This window comes from Papilio machaon, chromosome 12 (assembly GCF_912999745.1).
Source record: "Papilio machaon chromosome 12, ilPapMach1.1, whole genome shotgun sequence".
Lineage (NCBI taxonomy): Eukaryota > Metazoa > Arthropoda > Insecta > Lepidoptera > Papilionidae > Papilio > Papilio machaon.
The window spans coordinates 5,724,027-5,743,172 of NC_059997.1; the positions used below are offsets into that span (position 1 = coordinate 5,724,027).

At 33.8% G+C, this 19,146-nt stretch overlaps 4 protein-coding genes across 7 annotated transcripts; 2 read left to right on the top strand and 2 right to left on the bottom strand.

Moving 5' to 3' along the window:
• The first annotated feature begins 384 nt into the window (after window positions 1-384).
• Window positions 385-5,117, top strand: LOC106719210 (cell division cycle protein 27 homolog). Its single transcript, XM_014513491.2, has 4 exons — window positions 385-542; window positions 630-705; window positions 843-990; window positions 2,335-5,117. The coding sequence occupies exons 1-4, from the start codon at window positions 519-521 to the stop codon at window positions 4,208-4,210; spliced, it is 2,124 nt and encodes a 707-aa protein (XP_014368977.1). The 5' UTR covers window positions 385-518; the 3' UTR covers window positions 4,211-5,117.
• A 365-nt stretch (window positions 5,118-5,482) lies between these two features.
• On the bottom strand, window positions 5,483-9,524 carry LOC106719132 (nuclear receptor coactivator 5). The gene is made up of 8 exons (XM_014513389.2): window positions 9,411-9,524; window positions 9,047-9,320; window positions 8,584-8,723; window positions 7,990-8,238; window positions 7,612-7,729; window positions 7,110-7,309; window positions 6,349-6,521; window positions 5,483-5,829 (listed from the first exon to the last, which is right to left on the bottom strand). Exons 1-8 carry the CDS (start codon window positions 9,421-9,423, stop codon window positions 5,575-5,577), a joined length of 1,422 nt encoding a protein of 473 aa, XP_014368875.2. The 5' UTR covers window positions 9,424-9,524; the 3' UTR covers window positions 5,483-5,574.
• A 540-nt stretch (window positions 9,525-10,064) lies between these two features.
• Window positions 10,065-11,988, top strand: LOC106719148 (mpv17-like protein 2). 4 transcript variants are annotated; one of them, XM_045680272.1, is made up of 3 exons: window positions 10,065-10,327; window positions 10,621-10,767; window positions 11,327-11,988. In XM_045680272.1, the coding sequence occupies exons 2-3, from the start codon at window positions 10,628-10,630 to the stop codon at window positions 11,976-11,978; spliced, it is 792 nt and encodes a 263-aa protein (XP_045536228.1). In that variant the 5' UTR covers window positions 10,065-10,327; window positions 10,621-10,627; the 3' UTR covers window positions 11,979-11,988. The 4 variants fall into 4 exon arrangements, with proteins under 4 accessions (XP_045536228.1, XP_045536229.1, XP_045536231.1 ...); XM_045680273.1 differs by lacking the exon at window positions 10,621-10,767; XM_045680275.1 differs by lacking the exons at window positions 10,065-10,327; window positions 10,621-10,767 and adding an exon at window positions 10,781-10,857.
• Window positions 11,989-12,090: 102 nt separating this feature from the next.
• Window positions 12,091-17,206, bottom strand: LOC106719170. The gene is made up of 10 exons (XM_014513440.2): window positions 16,908-17,206; window positions 16,498-16,670; window positions 16,246-16,311; window positions 15,927-16,067; window positions 14,911-15,174; window positions 14,603-14,747; window positions 14,096-14,237; window positions 13,371-13,566; window positions 12,829-12,967; window positions 12,091-12,576 (listed from the first exon to the last, which is right to left on the bottom strand). Exons 1-10 carry the CDS (start codon window positions 17,160-17,162, stop codon window positions 12,217-12,219), a joined length of 1,881 nt encoding a protein of 626 aa, XP_014368926.2. The 5' UTR covers window positions 17,163-17,206; the 3' UTR covers window positions 12,091-12,216.
• Between the last annotated feature and the right edge of the window lie 1,940 nt (window positions 17,207-19,146).

Sequence of the window (19,146 nt, forward strand, 5' to 3'; positions counted from 1 at the left end):
CTTTGCCAGGAACTTTTTAGAGTGTGTTGCTAGGTAAATTACGATTTTTTTACCAAATGTTGAAAGTTATAAAGTCTCAAAAACAATGGCCTAAAAAAAAAAGAAAATGAATACGACTATCACAAAAAAGTGGGATTTTAAAATTAAAATTGTTCGAAGAAGAGAGAACATTTTTTGCAGTAAGGTTTGACGCATAGGACAAAACTTAAAAATGTATATCATAATACCTATTGTATTTGATTTTATATTTTGCGACGTATTTCGCTATTTTCTCTTATGAGCAGCATTTTAAAATAACAATGATTTGGAACATTGATAATCTATTTGCTATTGGGTTTACGAATTAACGATCGCTTTCGTAACAACAACCCTCTGCCCATAGACAATCAACAAACTGAAATGAAAATGTCCGTCGTAAAAGTTACGTTTATATTTTACTGTGTGACTGTGTAATGTTAGTGGCCAGCGATGTGATGTTTTATCATTATTATCATTAAAAGTGTATATTAATTATTAAAATGATTGTTCAAGATCCTATTCAGGTAAACGTTGTGGTGACCAAACCTATGACACTCACTGTAAATTTTTGCATCGAATTCTTTTCAAAATAATTTTTTTAACACCTACAGGTAATCGTTTGGGATTGTCTCAACAATTATGAATACGACAATGCTATATTTTTGGCTGAGAGACTACACGCTGAAGGTAATAGAGACAATTTTTTACCCTCAATTTAATGTCGTTAGTTTCTAATCAATATATTTGTCTTTCGTAATTAAAAAAATAATAATCATGTAAATAATTAAGCGTATAGGATAAATGATTTCAATTATTTATTGCAGTTGCATCAGAAGAAACAGCGTTTTTATTGGGTACCTGTTACTACAGAGCTGGACGTGTAAATGAGGCTCATCATTTATTACAAACTATATCATTGACGTTACCACAATCTAGATTTCTTCTCGCTAAATGCGCTATAGAATTAAAATCGTAAGTAATTTTGTTTTATTGTCTACCCTTGTAATTAAAACTCCAGTTCTATTATACTCCTTAACATAGGTTTAGTTGTAGTTCCTATATTAGTCATATGTTTTTTATAAAATAGTCTTATTTAATTTAATATCTGTGATGATTGTATTAAGTTTGATTAAAACAAGTTTTTTTGAAAATTAATTACATTTTTGCAGTATGGTACTTTCATTGTGTGAATAAAAATAAAAGAGGTCACTAATTGTTAAAATTTACTTTAATATTTATTACCATTTTAATTGATTTCCCATTAGATTTAAATATAAGATTGAGATTGAAATTTATGATACTGCTTATTTATATTTACAAAGGCCGCTGGTAACTTCATCAGTGCAGAATTTAAATAGCCTATAATATGCTCTCTTGTATCAGCTACCTTCTCTGTAGAGATGAAAAATTAAAAAAATGACTTTTGTGTTTACAAAATTTGAATTTTTTTCTCAATATTACACACACAGACCCTCTAACTCCTCTCTCTGTTGTGTGAAATATGCAGTTAAATCTTTTATCAAAAAGTTCCAAATTGATTTCCAAAATAATTTTTTTTTTTCAGTATTTATACTAGTACTAGTTGTCGCCCTCGACTCTGTCGATGCCAAATTAAAAATCTATATATATAAAAGAAAGTCGTGTTAGTTACACTATTTATAACTCAAGAACAGCTGAATCGATTTGACTGAAAATTGGTGGGCAGGTAGCTTAGAACCAGGAAACGGACATAGGATAATTTTTACCCCGTTTTCTATTTTATTGTTTATTCCGCGCGGACGGAGTCGCGGGTAAAAGCTAGTTAATAATAAATAGGCTAGGTGTTCTGCCAGACTATGTTCTACATCTGTGTTAAATTTCATCAAGGTTCCTTTTGTCATTCTCAAGATACCTTCTAACAAAAATCCATCCATCCATTGAAACTCTCATTTATAATGGCATATTAGTAAGATATACAAAAGCATATTGTTGTGATTGTTGACCATTTATGTATGTGAAGTATAAAAGATAAGAAAGCTTAATGATTCTCTGAATGAACCTTTGTGATTTTCTTTGGTTACTTGATTGTAATTTCTTCCTGAGAAATATGTAAAATTATCTTAAACACTTCATTAAGTTAATTCAGATTAAGGAGTAGGATTTAATTTAATCAATGGCACATTATGTGCCAATAATGATAGTTTGTTCTTTATAAATCAATTCTGGGAGAAGAAAATGCATATGTAATCACTTATAAGAAAAGATAAAGTGGTTAAAACCCTAGGTTAACATTGTTGACACTATCATGTCTATAACATATTATTATTTTTGTTCCAGGTACAAAGATGCCGAAGTCATATTGGGCACAAACATGGATATTGTTGCTTCAGAGTTTGGTGAACAAGCTCCATATGCGCTACAGCTCCTGGCCAAGATTTATAACATCACAGAGAGAAGAAATAAAGCAGCGGATGCCCACCGTAAAGCACTATCATTGAATCCATTCATGTGGAAATCATTTGCACAATTATGTAACATGGGTGAGAAAGTGGAGCCCCACCAAGTGTTCCACCATAGCAACACCGACTTTTCATTTGGTGTATCAACTTTAGTGAATCTAGTCAGCAATTCGGAAAACATTTCCTTTGTTAATAGCAACATTCCTAATAATACTAGCTTGAACACTAATGTAACTCCTAATAATATGTCATCAAAAACACCTATGATAATGTCCACAAGCATCACACCGGAGCCCCAGGCTCCAGTCAAACGCATGCACAGCGTGTTCAGCGGAATGGCACCGATTCCATTCTCACCATCATTTGGTATGTTACCGATGGACGAATCTCCCGTTTTATACACGCCAACATTAACTGACTCCAATGAGCAGAAAGCTTTACCTAAGATAGTTAATTCACTGCGAGCACAAATGGGACAGCTGAAGGACGCCGTGTTCAGTCCGGCGCCGCGCTGTACGCTCGGCCCCGCCCCGCGCCGCTCCTCCAGACTGTTCAGCAATAATAATAGTAGCTACTCTGTTAAGGAAAACAATAAATCGCCAAGTAGAAAATTTGTAGCTCCTAAAAGCCCCTCGAGAAAAAGTAAACAGAGGACAGCTAAAAACATTAAATCAAATCCGGTAGAAACCAACGAAAGGGCCAAAAGTATAGAGACGGTAACACCAGCTATCACGCCAAAGAACTCCAATGCTGTAGCTTTGTTAAATTTATTAAAAGAATTAGGTGAGGCTTACAAAGCTCTGTCATTTTTAGATTGTAAAAACGCTATAAAACTCTTCCAAGAAATACCGAGTAAACAGCTTGCGTCGCCCTGGGTGCAGACGATGATTGCTCGTGCTCATTACGAACTAGCGCAATATGAAATGGCCGCTAAGGTGTTTGCAGAGATTAGAAAACAGCATCCGAACCGTACGGAAGGAATGGACATATACAGCACATGTTTATGGCATCTACAACGTGAGGCTCAATTATCCGCTTTAGCACAAGAACTGGTAGAATTAGATAGAAATGACTCGATCGCCTGGCTGGCCGCCGGCAACTGCTTTTCTCTTCACAAAGAGCGCGAGACTGCGTTGAAATTCTTTAAGAGAGCTGTACAGATCAATCCGGATGCGGCTTACGCTCACGCTTTACTCGGACACGAATACGCGGCGGCCGAGGAAACAGACAAGGCCCTCGCAAGCTTCAGAACAGCGGTCAGCATCGATCCTCGCAATTACGTAGCGTGGTTCGGTATCGCGACCGTGTACGCTCGCCAAGAACGATGGAAAGCATCTGAGGTGCACATACGGCGAGCTTTGGCTATACATCCACACTCGGGTGTACTGAGATGTCAGCTGGGAGTGGCACAAGCAGCCTTAGGAAAAATGGATCGTGCGCTCGCTACTTTAGAACGCGCCGTCGCTTTGGACACAGAAAACCCGCTGTGTCGGTTCCATCGGGCATCCGTGTTGTTGCGTGCGGGAAGGCCGGACGATGCAATAGACGACTTATCTCATCTGAAGAACATTGCACCGAGAGAGTCGTTAGTTTATTATTTACTCGGCAAAGCTTACAATAAAATAGGCAACCCTCATATGGCTTTGATGCACTTTAGCTGGGCGACAGATTTGGATCCGAAAGGAACGGGTGGGCATATTAAGGAAGGCTTCGACCCATCAAAACAAGAGGACACGCCGGAGAGAGCGACCTAAGTATGGAAATTGTAGACGATCGCGGGACTGGGTTATTCAAAATTCGCTTGCGGAAGAAGGCGACGGAGTCAAATTTGACTGATGATATGTATATATATAATTGCGTACACCTATCGAATTCTTGACTGACACCAAATTCTTCCAAATGTTACTATATAGATTTTGATAGGTGCAAACTGGCATTCGGTCAGTGTAGTACTAAGGATGTATGTGGATTTGTTTATATAGAGTAAGATGTGGATATTCCTAATGTTGTTCTAGTATATATCTTGTATAGCTAACTATTAAAATGATAAACGATTGAATGTAAAACTTGAAGCCATTGATGCCCAAAAACGCGAGAATGATCTCAATGGAGAGTTTGAATTTAATATGTAAATGATATTTATCCTAATATTAAATCGGTATTATAATAATTTTTTATGCCATACAAAATTTCTAATGCTAATTATTTTCTTGGATCATTTTTAACAATATACAAAATATATGTACAATAAATTAAGAAAGTGAATTCCAACAGTAGTTTATTTAGCCGCTGGCGGTGTTAACTGAGATCTTTTTCAATCATGTCTCTAATAAATTTCCTAAAATTAGCCTTCAAAGTATCTGAAAGGAAATTTTTGCAATAAGAAGTATAAAATTTCCTCGCTTTATTTAAACATTACTCAATAAATGTGTTAGATATAAAATACAAAATTATCACGGCACTGATAATAATTATGTGCGAAATATGGCATGAAGTTAGAATTAGAATATAAATGTAATTATTTTCGTGTCGTATGAATGTACAAACAAATTAACTATAGCACCATTTGTCTGTTTAAATCACCAATGAACTGCTAGCTCTGTGAAGACATGTTTAGACACAACTATATGTGAACTTATAAAAATCATTCTACATTGCAAATTGTTGTTTCATTTCAATGGATTGTCATGAGTTTTTGAAAATAACATTGTTCTATAATGAATTTTCATTTTTATAAAACTTGTAGTCTTTACGATGTAAGGTATTGTTGAGTCGGATCAGAAAACAAATTAGAATAAAAAAACATGAAGTTTTGTTTGTACAATTATTAATTATATAGGCGCCTTATATTATTCAGGTAAAGCTGAATCTTAGCACTTGCATCATTTTTCTGTGATTACTCGTCTAAACATAATTTAAAAAAGAAATAAGAATATTACTGATTTAGTTTGAATTGAATTAAGAATTTATAAATTTCCTTTCTTTCAAAGAACAGAATAATTGAAATAAAACTCATATGTGGTCAAACTTTATATTGTACTTACGTACATTATAAGAAATAGAATGAATGTTTTTTTTTTTAGTTAAAGATAATCACTTAAATACAAGTAACTTACATCTAGGTATATTTTTGCAATATTGAATTTAAAGCTTTCCGCAGTGTTGGGTCATTGAGGAATTTATTCTGTACATCTTGTGAGGAGGGAGCGACGGGTGCGGGCGCAGGCACAGGGGAGGGATCTTTTGGTGGCAAAACTTTCTTCTCATTGAGTATGCTCAAGATCCTCTGTTGTAACTCATTTTGGGCTTTGCTATTGGTCGTTGTAGTCATTGGTTCACCCAATTCGATTTTGATCTGATGCTCCTTACGGTCCTGAAAGTATATTATGGCTGTAATTTCTCTTAGCACTTATTTTCAAGTAAGTACAACTTTAAAAATACTATATAGTTTATAGACAAGTTAGAAACAAAGACATTAATAGATACTTTAGGACAAAACCACAGAGTGACTGACGATAAATTGAGAGCTACATCAGTTATTATTAGTACAAGAGCTATTTCAATGAGAAGAAAAACTTTCTTTTGCTCATCAAGAGTGTCAGTAGCACTAAATATACCATAGCTGAATAAAAAACTTTTTTAAAATTCCAAAGTACAAAGTAATCTGTGAAATGTAGGACGAAATGTGTTGACGGAATTCGTTGCTTCAGAATCGTCAAATTTCACCTAATTTTTTTTACATAAGTAATTTTTTAAGATATTTAATTAGAACTAATATAAATTATTTATAACTAAAAATGAAAAAAATAAACACATAATTTTTAAACGCTAGAATGACGTATAACCTTTGACAGATGACAGACCAATCTCAGAGAGCGAGAGTAGAACTGACCTGGAGGTATTCAATGACCTTGTCGTACTGCAGCACGGTGAGCGAGCGGCCGTCGGCGAGCTGACCCAGCAGCGCGTACACCGCCTCGCGGCCCGCAGACCCGCCCTGCTGCACCTCCTGGAAGTTGCGCGACAGCAGCTGCAGCGCGTCCTCCAGCGGCATGTTGCGGTGCTCTGCGACATACACATTTGTGACGTCACATTCCATATCGAAGCTTCTAGAATAAAACCTGTTTAAACCCAATATCTAATTCACAACGACCCACTCTTTGTCACCCTTGTCTTTTATATGGAGTCGTGAGTTTATTTACACTGATGCGGCTATGTTTACTACACAAAATGATAGCCTCCTTATGATAGGGTAGATATGAAAAACAATAATGTACAAATAATTAGGTATTACATACAATTAGGATACACCTATAGATATCAATAAAATTGTAGTGTTTGTATGTTTAATCGAAAAAAAGTGATATTTCGTACACACGTATTTGTGTAGCGAATAACAAAAAGACAATTTTAACAATTTTGTCTGTCTGTACATCTGTCAGCAAGGCTGTGTTTATTCTGGGCAATCTCCAGAACAGCTGGACCTATTTTATGGGACTTGATGGACTAAAGATTATAGGCAACTTTTTTTTATAAATTCTGCGCTGAGGAAGTCAAGGGCCACCGCTAGTGTATGTATAGAATTGTTCATCCAACTTTAACCTAGATAATAAAAATGTCTAAGCACTAGTTACATAAAACATTTTGACATACCTTGTGGTAATCCATGTAAGAATGTCAATGTCAAAGATTTGTTTTCCTCATTCTGTGGCATCACCAGAATGGCATAGAGACAGCCACGGGAGGCAATGTTGCCCAGCACTTTGCCAATTGGTACATCCTCCATGGGAAATAGCAGGTCCACCACAATGCCTAGACGTTTCAGTCTACTTTCTATGTATTCAGCATATTCCCTGTAAAAAAGACACCTTTCAATGAATAAAGTTACATATATACAGCGCCGCAGAACTCTCATTATTACGTCTTTAAGCAAATAAACATATATTACTTTAAAATATTGTTTGAGTGTTCTGACCAGTTTTTATATATGTATGTTTTTTTTTTAAATTAAAGCCTTTACTCATGTATCTCGTAACCATTAGATTTAAAACAGATAGAATTTTCTATTAAATGGTTTTTTATTTCATAAATCTAGTTGTATTAGTTTGGAAGAAATTGTCATTTTAAAATATTAATTAAATTATGAGACACTTACGTAAGCGCTTTCGAGACTACGATAATCTCGCAGTCATTCCGTTCTGTGATAGGTAAAGTTCTACTATAATCTGGCGGCGGATACCTCTCGAAGCTAGTTCTCTCTGGCCACTCACCACCTATTAAATTAAACTTATGTATACTGTCCAGATATGTCACTTGTGATTACATTGGAATTTTTAAAGCAAATTCCAAGTTTTAACAATCTAAGTGCAAAATTTTTACGTTGTCACTTTGATAGTGGAGTTTTTGGTGCATTAAAGTAATATTGGGTATTAAAGTACAAAAATCAATTTTACATTCCATATTAATTCTAACTACACACAATTGATTATCAACTATGTAAATTTATGGTTGCAAATACATAGATATTATTTACCTCTAGGATTAACAGGTGTGCGGTCACGGTAACTGGGGACACTTCCGCGTGCTTTTCCCCTTCCCCGTGGTCCCCCGCGACCGCGCATACCACCTCGCGGTTCACGGGATTCACGTGGCTCACGGGATTCACGTACCTCACGCTGCTCACGAGATTCACGTACCTCGCGTTGCCCACGAGGTTCATTCGCATCATACCCTTCTCCATAACCTTTTCCGTAAGCTTCATCTGTCTCTTCCTCTCTATAATCTTGATTTAAGAGTTTAGTTATTTATTAGCAGATTTTTATTAATTTACTAAAATATTTAATAACATTTTTTTTACCATTCTAACTAAGCTCTAGGTTTGTGCTAGGATATTGTTTGTCACAGACAGAATGGCCAGATTTGAACCCTTGACACAATCAGAAATCCATATTGACTCTTCAATTTTAAGCTTGTTGTTGCCTATCTTCATTAGCACAATGTCTCGTAATATACAATATCTCAGGAAATTTTAAATTTTTTATTATGCACTTCATTTTCTTATGCAGGCTCAAACTCTGGCATACTGAGCATGTTAGAATGGTTTGTACTCATAAGTAAAAAATTATACCTGTACTTGACTGTCTCTGGTCTCCATAGTTGCTATAGTTATTGCTCTTTGATTGTTCATTATTTCCTTCCTTAGGTGTATAGTTGTCATTTGAAGGTGTATTTTCTATATTTGAGGCTGGAGTAAAGTCTGTTTCCCTTCTATATGTAAAAATATATAAAACGTTAATTTAACCTAATGTGAAAAGGTATCATTGTTGTTTCAGATAAACTTAATAATTACTGAAATGATGTAAGTTTCAATAGAACTCACTCCTTTGACACATAGCCCAATTCAAACAGAAAATAAACTTTATTTATTTATGCAAAACTTTTGAAAGTTTAAGTGCCTAATTCAACTCAGAACGGTTTGGGTTTTCCAAATCGTAAGGTAATTAATATAATAAATTAAATTTGTATGCAACATTGTGTTTGTGCAATTGTTGTAATTTATATATACCACATTAAAAAAAGTACTTAATTACCTTTGTCTATCGGCCAATGCTGCTCTTACACATAGAGATTTTCCTTGAAATATACTACCATCTCCCTTAGCAATAGCTTCTTGAGCACTGGCTTCGTTTTCAAATTGTACAAATCCAAATGATCTGTTAAAAATTAATCCAGTTATTTGTCCGAATGGCGAAAAGTGTTCATATAATTCTTCCAACGTAGCTCTCTCAGTTATCCCACCGACGTAAATACGAAGATGAGCTGTAGCTCGATTCTTCATTGCTTGCTTGTCCACCGTTAATTTATCTGTAATTGTGGATATATACATCACAAATATTGTTGTTAGTGATTGAAAGCGAAGTCAAATGTTTAACAGAATTACTTATACTAACTCACCTTGAATAGACATTTTTAATGCTTTTTGATTTCACGATATGGCTATACCAAATTATAAACAATAAAAAATTATCAATTTCAATATTTCAATACACTCTCGATTGATGCTTGTACTTGATGTTTGACATTAACTTGATTGACACTTTGGGACACTTGTCTGACAGAACTTGATCAAAGAGGAAATATGAGTTGAGCTTAATTTTCAAGTTTGCTTGAACAGGAATATATGTGTTTTTACTAATGTAATTTTAAACTTAAATCTACTATTAGATTTATTCTACGTTAATGGCCTATATATTTTATTTCTGCGGCCTAAAATACGGCATGGCAAGGATTTTTTCTTTTTAATAAAATTTGCCGTTGCCACGACAAGAAATTAGTTCCGTGGGTTTTCCGCAACAAGGCAAGGTGTTAAGTATTATATTTTCCTGGGAAATCCGAACAAGCCTCTTCTTATTATTTATTTATTTATTTACAATACAATGATAACCTAAAATAGAACTATGTCCCATCAAATTATATAAAATAATTTGACTGTGGGATCAAAAAATTTAATTTAAATTTAAATAAATATAAAATAAAATTAGATAAGTTTGATAATTAAAATTAAAATAAATAAAATAATATTGCGTATAGTTGTTCTTTGACGGTATACATAAACGTCATAATCAGAAATTGCTATGGCTAATGGCTATGGAATAGGAATTCAAGCTCTAGTAAAACGAAATAAATATGTTTCTAATAACTAAGAGAGGCCGTAGGATAGGGAAGTTTAATTAGACATTATGTTGATGTATAGTAAAGTTTTAATTATAATATTAACTGAATATTTTTTGAGTAAAAAATTTAAAACCAACTAATTTTGCTGTAATCAATTAAATTTGAATTAACCTCCTCGTATACTGCAAATTTTTCACGTGAGTAAACATTAAACAATTTATATTTAAATACAATATATGGCAAATAATTATTCAGGAACTCCTTTTTAATTTTCAGACCCTTTTATAACCTTTTATAAATTTGTTACACAATGCTTTCATAAATTTATTATCTAATAATTTCATTAATTTAATGATAAACTGTCAAGAAAATCACCGCTGTAAATAACCATACATTTCTGAACATATTATTAAAAAATTGGCTAATATAACTGACTTTAGAAGTAAATTTTTAAATATTAAGATAAACCTAACCTCATTTTTTGTTTTAGATTTCTGATGGTTTTTAGAAAGTTGTTTGCTAAAAGTTACAGTTATGTTCAAGTAGCATTTGGCGGGAAAAACTTATTTTATACTAATGTGTTATTATCTATGAGCATTTCTGCAGTAGGGGATTTATTGGAACAAAGTTACCAAATGTATGGTGAAAAGGATGTTTATTATGATTTTCATAGAACCTCCCAAATGGCAATAACTGGTTTAACAGCAGGTGTAATTTGCCATCACTGGTATATTTTTCTTGATAAAGTGATAATTGGAAAGTCCCTAGAAATGGTTATTAAAAAACTTTTGCTCGACCAATTTATATGTTCACCTTTAATTATATTTTCTTTTTTTGCTACAGTAGCTATATTAGAAGAGAATCCTTTAGAAAGTTTTACACATGAAGTACAATCAAAATTTTGGACATTATACAAAGCAGAATGGTTTGTCTGGCCACCTGCACAGATTATTAATTTTTATTTTTTACCTACTAAATACAGAGTTTTATATGATAGTACTATATCACTTGGCTATGATATATATACCTCTCATATTAAACATAAAATAAAATCTCATCCTGAAAAGTGATATTTGAATTGAAAAATAAATTTTAATGTAAATTTTTGTTACATAAATATTATTGAGTGAATAAATTGTTAAGATGAAATATGTGTTTGTTTTAATGTATTTACTTATTAGGAATTTTCTTTTCAGATTACATAATATGCAACAGTTGGGTGTAACGTGGAGGAAACTAGCTTCCAATCTTCGCAGATCACAACCCATTTCATATTTAAGGAGAACAGTAAAAGTAGCGTTTAGTGACAAATATTTATTTTACACAAATGTAACAATATCTGTAAGCTTATCATCAGTTGGTGATTTGTTACAACAATCGTATGAAATATATACTAAAGAACAAAATAATTATGACTTTAAAAGGACCATGCACATGGCATTTTCTGGTGCTGCAGTTGGTGTCCTATGTCATCATTGGTATAAAATATTAGATAAAATTATAATAGGTAAAACAACAGATATGGTAATTAAGAAGCTATTGTTAGATCAATTAATATTTTCACCAATCATGATAACTACGTTCTTTGGTAGTGTTGCCATTTTTGAAGATAATCCGTTAGAAAATTTTAAAGAAGAAGTTAAAGATAAATTTGTAACATTGTATAGAGCCGAGTGGATGGTTTGGCCGCCGGCGCAACTTATTAATTTCTATTTTTTGCCGACCCGATTTAGAGTATTGTATGATAATACTATATCATTAGGATATGATGTGTATACCTCACAAGTAAAGCATAGTAAACAATTAAAATCTGTTTCTACTGATTTAAAATTAAAGGAAACACATTGATATAATACATTTAGTACAGTGACATATAAAAAATAGTTGTACACAATATCAATTTTGTTTTATAATTATAAACTTATTTGGATATTTTCCAATTTGAGTTTATTGACGTGTAAAAGAGCTATGCTGTGATAAATGTTTTGAAACATTTCCTATTGTAATATGATTGTATATTATGGTGCTACAATTAATAAAATATTAATTTATTCATGTTAAACGTTTTTCAATTTATATACCCACTTCAATTTGGAGTTAGAAATGGTTCTTCAACTGGAGAGTTCCTTTTAGACTTAATATTGTTGATTACATTACGGACAATGTTATCTTGGAATATTCTTTCTGGCCAGGATTCTTGAGTGCCCTTTTGTTTATTCAAGAATGAAGATACTCTGCTAATTGTTGGTGTTCCGTGGTTTGAACGAAACGATCTAGCTCTACTTTCTCTAAGACCGAGAAGAGATGAGAGTAATTTGTCTAACGCCTCAATGTCATTTGCATTACCACTCTCTTTGATCGTTTGCAACGGCGTGCTCATGCCGGAATTTATCATACTGGATCGTAAAGAGCCAGTACGTGATTGAAGACCAATAGTGCGAAAAACCTGCAACAAAAGTTACTAGTTGATAGATATTAGGTCCTTACATATGAAATTATAATTAATTAATTATTACAATTTCATATGTAAGGACCTAATATTATGATATGCGGGGCACGACTTTAAATACGGAACGCATTTTTGGAAACGGAATGATCGATGACTGTTTGTTTGATGAAGGCGATTTTTTTTATACGCGTATTAGCCAGGTACCCAATGAGCCTTGATGATTGATCTTTTATCGTAGTAAAAATTTACCTCATCGGCATTATGACTTTGATAGCTCATGCGCTTTACTTTCCTATAAGTGTCGTCGTCCAAGGCTTCTTTTACCGCTGCTTCTAGTTTTTCTTTGACGTCAGCATCGGCAGTCTCATTGAGATCTTCGAGAACCAACCTAAAAATTGATTCAGTAGAGAAGCAAAAATGTAAAAGCATTATTACTCAAAGTCTTGTATTGGTCACGAAGAGAACCTCTCGGTGTACATTTAATAACAGAAATAGACTCAGGGACCGCTAAGTTATTGCGTAACTCGAGCTGATTTTTTTTCACAATTTTAAAATGAAAAGTAGCAGCAGGGGTTCTTTGAAACCAGTAAAACTTCGAAAGGGGTGTACGAGAAAAAGGCTTCGGAATCTTTAGAAATCACTTAAAACATTTTATGTATTTTGTGACGTCACTTGAATTTATCTTTACGTGACGTCATTACCAATTAAAAAGGCAAATAACTGAATAAAATTATAGTTATCATCAAACTGTGATAATGTAACATGTTTGTATAAATGAGGTGTTAAATTACTCGACACGTTCATCTTCCTCGGTTTGTAGATTAGCTCTGTTAGCATCGCGCGCTACTTTGATGTCTTGCTGCCAAAAGCGTCGCAGATCTGGGGTAGAAGTGTAGGGTGCTGCCACCTCTTTGATCTTCAGGAACATTATCGCTGTTATGAATATACATATGACATTCACGATAGTAAGACAGCAGCTAACAATGCCTGGAAACAATTTTTTATACATATTCAAAGTATGTTGTTATAATATTTACGTACTGATCAACATTGTGCAATTAAATCTTCACAGCGTTCAGGATTATTAGGTTCACTAACCGTATTCCAGAGATGTTCTTAATATAGCCAAGTGTTAAAGCTTATTTTCACATTTCGGAGAAAGCACGTACATACAACGACCAACTACGGTTGTCAGGTCGCTAAACCTACTAGCCGGACAGACCAGCCAGTTTGGCCGGACATTTGGGTAGGAAGGTTGGACACCCTGTATTATTTAGAATTTTGTCTCAGTATTAATAGGTACACTCTCGTTTGGAAAATGTAAAAAGCCTAACAAAAGCCGGACAACTCGGACACCGTTTATTTTGGCCGGACACGCAATCAAAAAGCCTACCTATGTCCGGCTTTATCCGGACGCCTGGCAACGCTACGACCAACGATATCTATTAAGCACTACATTACATACATTGTATATTCAGAAAGACATATCTTAAATAATTAGCATTCATACACTTACCATTAACAGCAAATTCTATAGGAATGTAGTCGTGATATAACGGCACGTATGACGAATTGCCGTAATATGGCTCCCCTTTTATGTGAGGTATTTTCGTGTTGGGATACAATAACCATATACATGCCAGCGACCAGTACAAGCCCTGGACATAATGAAAAATATTTCACATACTTCAATGTTCGATATTGTTGTGAATACGGAAAATATATATTTCGGGAACAAAGCAAGTCTGGAGAATTATCTATGAAGAATAAATATGAAGTTTAATCTCCAAGTATTTTTATTTTTTAATATCAACAGAAAGTCGTTCATTAATTAAAAAAACATAACCAATAAAAACAATTTTAACGAATATTTGTTTACTTATCGTTTTAATTTTGCGGAAAATAAAATGTAACTTTAAGTCATTTCGTTTTATTTGAATAAGTGTATTCCGAAGGGTCTATGAAGATTAAAATTTGCTTGAAAACGCGCAGAACAGGAAAATGGTTTAAGGATCTTGCTTACGCAATTAACAACAGGCGGTAATAGAGAAGCAGAGATAGCGATGCCGATGAGTGGTCCAGCACTGCCTTGCAGCAGGGCTAACGCTACACCAGTTCCCGAAGTCAGTGCCCACAGGACACCCATCCAAAGAGACCTCACGTTACCACTGCAAAAGTGATACATTTTGGAGATGTTCCAGTTGCTGTTACCATACTGTTATGATCATATGCCTGAAGATTTATCGCGAAATTGATTTTATTTGGCTAAAGTAAACTAAACGTGACACGTAACTATTAAAAAGCAATTATAAAATTACAATAAAAAATCACCGTGATTTCATTTCTTCTGTAGGCCAGTCTCCAAACCCCCAGGGCATTTCAGTTGTCCCAAGAATTAGTCCAAATATAAATCCAAACAGTAAAGACACGAGCATTCCAAGTATCAAGCTCTCGAAGCCGCTTCTCACCAGACTCCGGTCAGCAATGATGGTGCCAAAAGTGATGGACATGACAGGCCCCATGAGAGGTGATACCAACATCGCTGCTACTATGTTAGAAGCATTATTTTCCACCAGGCCAAGTGCTGCAAGAGAACTGGAGAAAATACAGTGAAAAAGTGTTTAAGGATGAGTCAAATATGTTGAAAGCGGAAAGATAACTAGTAATCGGTTTGAACGAAGGAGTATTTCTGTCTTTTTGAAGGACAATTTTTTTTAAATATTAATTTCATTAATAACAGTTTTTAATTAATTTATTTTTTTTATTAATAACGGTCGCTTTGTAAAATAGGTATGTTTATAGTTCTTTATAATAACGATGTTCGAATGACGAACAAAACATTTTAAATCCATTTATTGTCTACTAAATTCCTAAAACATAAATAGAAAGTAAGTATATTTAAAACTAAACATCATTTAGTATTAATTTAGTGAACGTGATCTTCATTCTTATAGCAGTGGGTGAAAATTAAACAAAGAATAGTTTCTTATTTTAGAAGCGAGGGCGCTCGAGGTCAAGGCGACTCAAGCTCGTCAAGACGCGCAATTAAGTTTATACAACGCTTAAGGGTAAGGGTATCACTTACTTAACTTTTAAACCTACGGAATTTTCCACTAATCGATAAGTTCTTATCATCTAAGAGAAAACTTATACATTATCAATTCTAGCGATGTACAATCTCAAAGTAACTAATACTGAGTCGCTACTTCCTTTGAATTCGTATGTCGTTAATCAGTTAATCCTGTGAATACGTGGTAAACAACAAAAGCAAAAACATTTTAATCAAGTCCACTGGTAACATATCCATACTAAATTCTGTAGGATTGTGGGTTTTTTGCGGTACTTACTCGGCTGTAACAATTAATGTGAGGTAATCAAATGACAGCTCTCCACCGCCGCGGACGCCATCTACGACTTGCTTCACTGTTAACTTTGACCGAATTGATTCCACGAAGCTGCGCCAGCGCTTCGCCTCTTCGTTCTTACGTCTGTTGGATTTTAAACTTGATTTTAATATCATGGTTAGATCGTTTATACAATGTAAGTTTGTATATTAATCTTCACAACGCCATTTACAAATAAAAGTAAACTTGATATCATTTGAGAAACACGCTTTGATGGAAGAATTGTCAAAGCAAATAAATGTTTATTGTAAAAAATACTTACAACAGAGCCTCGTCATCTTGGTCTTCTTCATCAACTGCAGAATGCACAACATTGCACGGCAGTACACTGGGATATAAGAAAAAATAAGTACTTTCACAAACTAGCTGACAAACGACACAAATAAAAAAGATGTTTACCAACCAGTCACACTCAATAGTCGTTAATGATCAGTAATAGAACTCCTTAGTGTAGTTTCATGACTGCGTATGGCAAGCTTATATCGTTATCCGATTTCACCAAAGTGATACTTACTTGACGATGGATTTGCATCGCACACCAATACCCAGTTTGGTGAGACAGTGCAACATTGTCTCACACGCATCTCCAGACGGCAAAGGGAACGTAACATGAAAGTAGTTCTCCATCTTGTCACCTATCCACACTGCATGTTCAACACGTAGTTTTCTAAGAAGCTCTTGTAAAATCTGTACAGTTACAATTAAGTAGGTATTTTATGTACTTTTATGTGATCTATGATATCACAACTTGGCTGAGATTGTTAACTCAGGTGGCCAAATATTAAATACTAAATAAAAGGTATGATTTAGTATATCTAAAATTGAACCATAGACTTGTATTTGTCTATATTTGTTTTATAGTATAGTTTACTAATCTATTTACTATTTACTAATGCGAAATGTAAGATTATTTAAAATACTTACGCTTTCCATTGTTATGTATTCATCATCTTCTGTTATGTACTCTAAGGATGAAATGAATCCTTCGTTATAATAATTTTGTGTCAGATGTATCGGTATGCTGCGAGATTTCTTATTCCTCAGTTCAACTTGTAGTCGGCATTGTTTGTAGGATGGAGATTTATCTATTGAAACAATATCTTTTGGTTTACCGAACTTTATAATGTGTTCGTAATTGCTGGAAGGAATGCAGACTATAAAAATAACTCCTGAAGGCATGATGACGATCTATTGTAAACAAATAGACTAGTAGACTAGCAGAGCGGTAGACCAGTATGTGGCTAACTACAGATGTTATGAGGAGTAAAATTATATCTAGCATTGACAATGTTTAATAAATAACATTTAATTCAATTAGTCGTTTCTAACATGGGTGTTAGTGAGTAATGTAATTATTATGATCGTCGTAATTAGTTACTTACTACTTCCCCAAGTACATACGCTTATAGATATATATTTTTTTATATCATAAGGTGAGGCAAATGAACGAGCGGCCACCTGAATTCGCCCGAGTATCAAAGCGACCACTGTCTATAGATATCCGCAATTTTAGATGCGTTGTCAACCTCTAATCGACGCAGGAAGGGACGCACAAAAAGAGAATATTTGCCCATTACTATGCATTCCCTCCTCCGTCAAATCTACTTTCTCTGCTCATCTTTTCCTTATAAGAAAACGGTAGGAAGTGAAAGAGTACTAAAATAAGACCTATATTTCTCATGATCTAGCGGATTTCATTGTTGTTAAGGATAATTTTGGTGTTATACTTAAAGTTAAATGCGAGATATCTGATTGATATACTAAAATCGTCATAAATCTTGCGTAGTTATACATTTCACAAATTTACTTTGCTCACTGCGTAATAATAGCGAGAAATTACTATGTATTTGCAAGATTATTATATTCCGTGACTTAATTGTTAAATTATTGTACTAAATATAGTTTGGTTACGTATTTAGCGAAGTGAATATCGCTGGATTATTTCCAACACGTGGCGACCGGCGTATTACTTCGGCTGACAAGTCACGTGGTCGAACATTTAGCAGGAAATTCTACACGTGACTTTGTTATGAAGAAACAAATGAATATTAATTAAGTAGTTGATTAAGTTAACAAATATCCATTGCCAATAATTGTAAATATCCATTGGCGGGTTCAGAGGCAGAGAAAGAATGGTTATGGTTTTCTCTTCTATATAAAGTTTATTTGTATTCAAAATGTGTTTTAATATTTTGTGCCAGTCTTAATTAGGCTTTTGTACATACGTATGTATGTAAGTACTTAAGATAGGTATATTTTAGTACAAACTAGTCAAACAACAATCGTTATCCACTTTTGATATATTAAATGATTTATATATATTAAATGATTGATGTTAAAGAGTGTTATTCGCATCCTTTCCATAGGTATCATAAGGATTGGTGTGATTAGATTTTTAAATTAGTTATTGTGAGTACAGTCGCGAAAATCAAATACCTACGGTAGCAAGGGGTTGCGCAAACGACGAGATAATAATACAATTAGTGATAGCAATTGTATCACTGACCAACCTTTTTGATGTGAAACATCTATAGGCTCACTTGTAAACCGAATTGTTGGCGTGGCGACGCTTGCCGTGGCGACGGGTCGCCACTCTATACTGTTTTTATATTTAATTAATTATATTCATATTAATCATATTAGTAATTCTATAAATTACATTAATATTATCTTCAATTAATTATTTTTTTATTATTCATGAAGGCATTAATATGGAAAAATATATAATATACACATATATATATTATCATTATCATCATTATCATCATCATCATCATTATCATTATCATTTATTTATTTATTTATTTATTTAATTATAATATTTAATATTTTATGCATATTACTTGTACACACACGATGTTTCACATCTGCCAGGCGTCCCATGACGGCTCACATTTTTTTTTCATTAGGCTATATTTAATTCCTGTAATAATATTATCTTTTATGCATGTTACTTGTACAGACACGATATTTCACATCTGCCAGGCGTCCCATGACGGCTCACATTTTTTTTATTTTCGTACAGACACATTTAAAAGCTTCGTCCTATTGGATATTGTTACGCGTCGTTGTTTCGGTGTGTATAAAATGTTCAAACGGCTTAAAGTGGAACACCGCCAGATTCCCCGATTGAACACATAAATGTTAAAATTTAAATATTTCT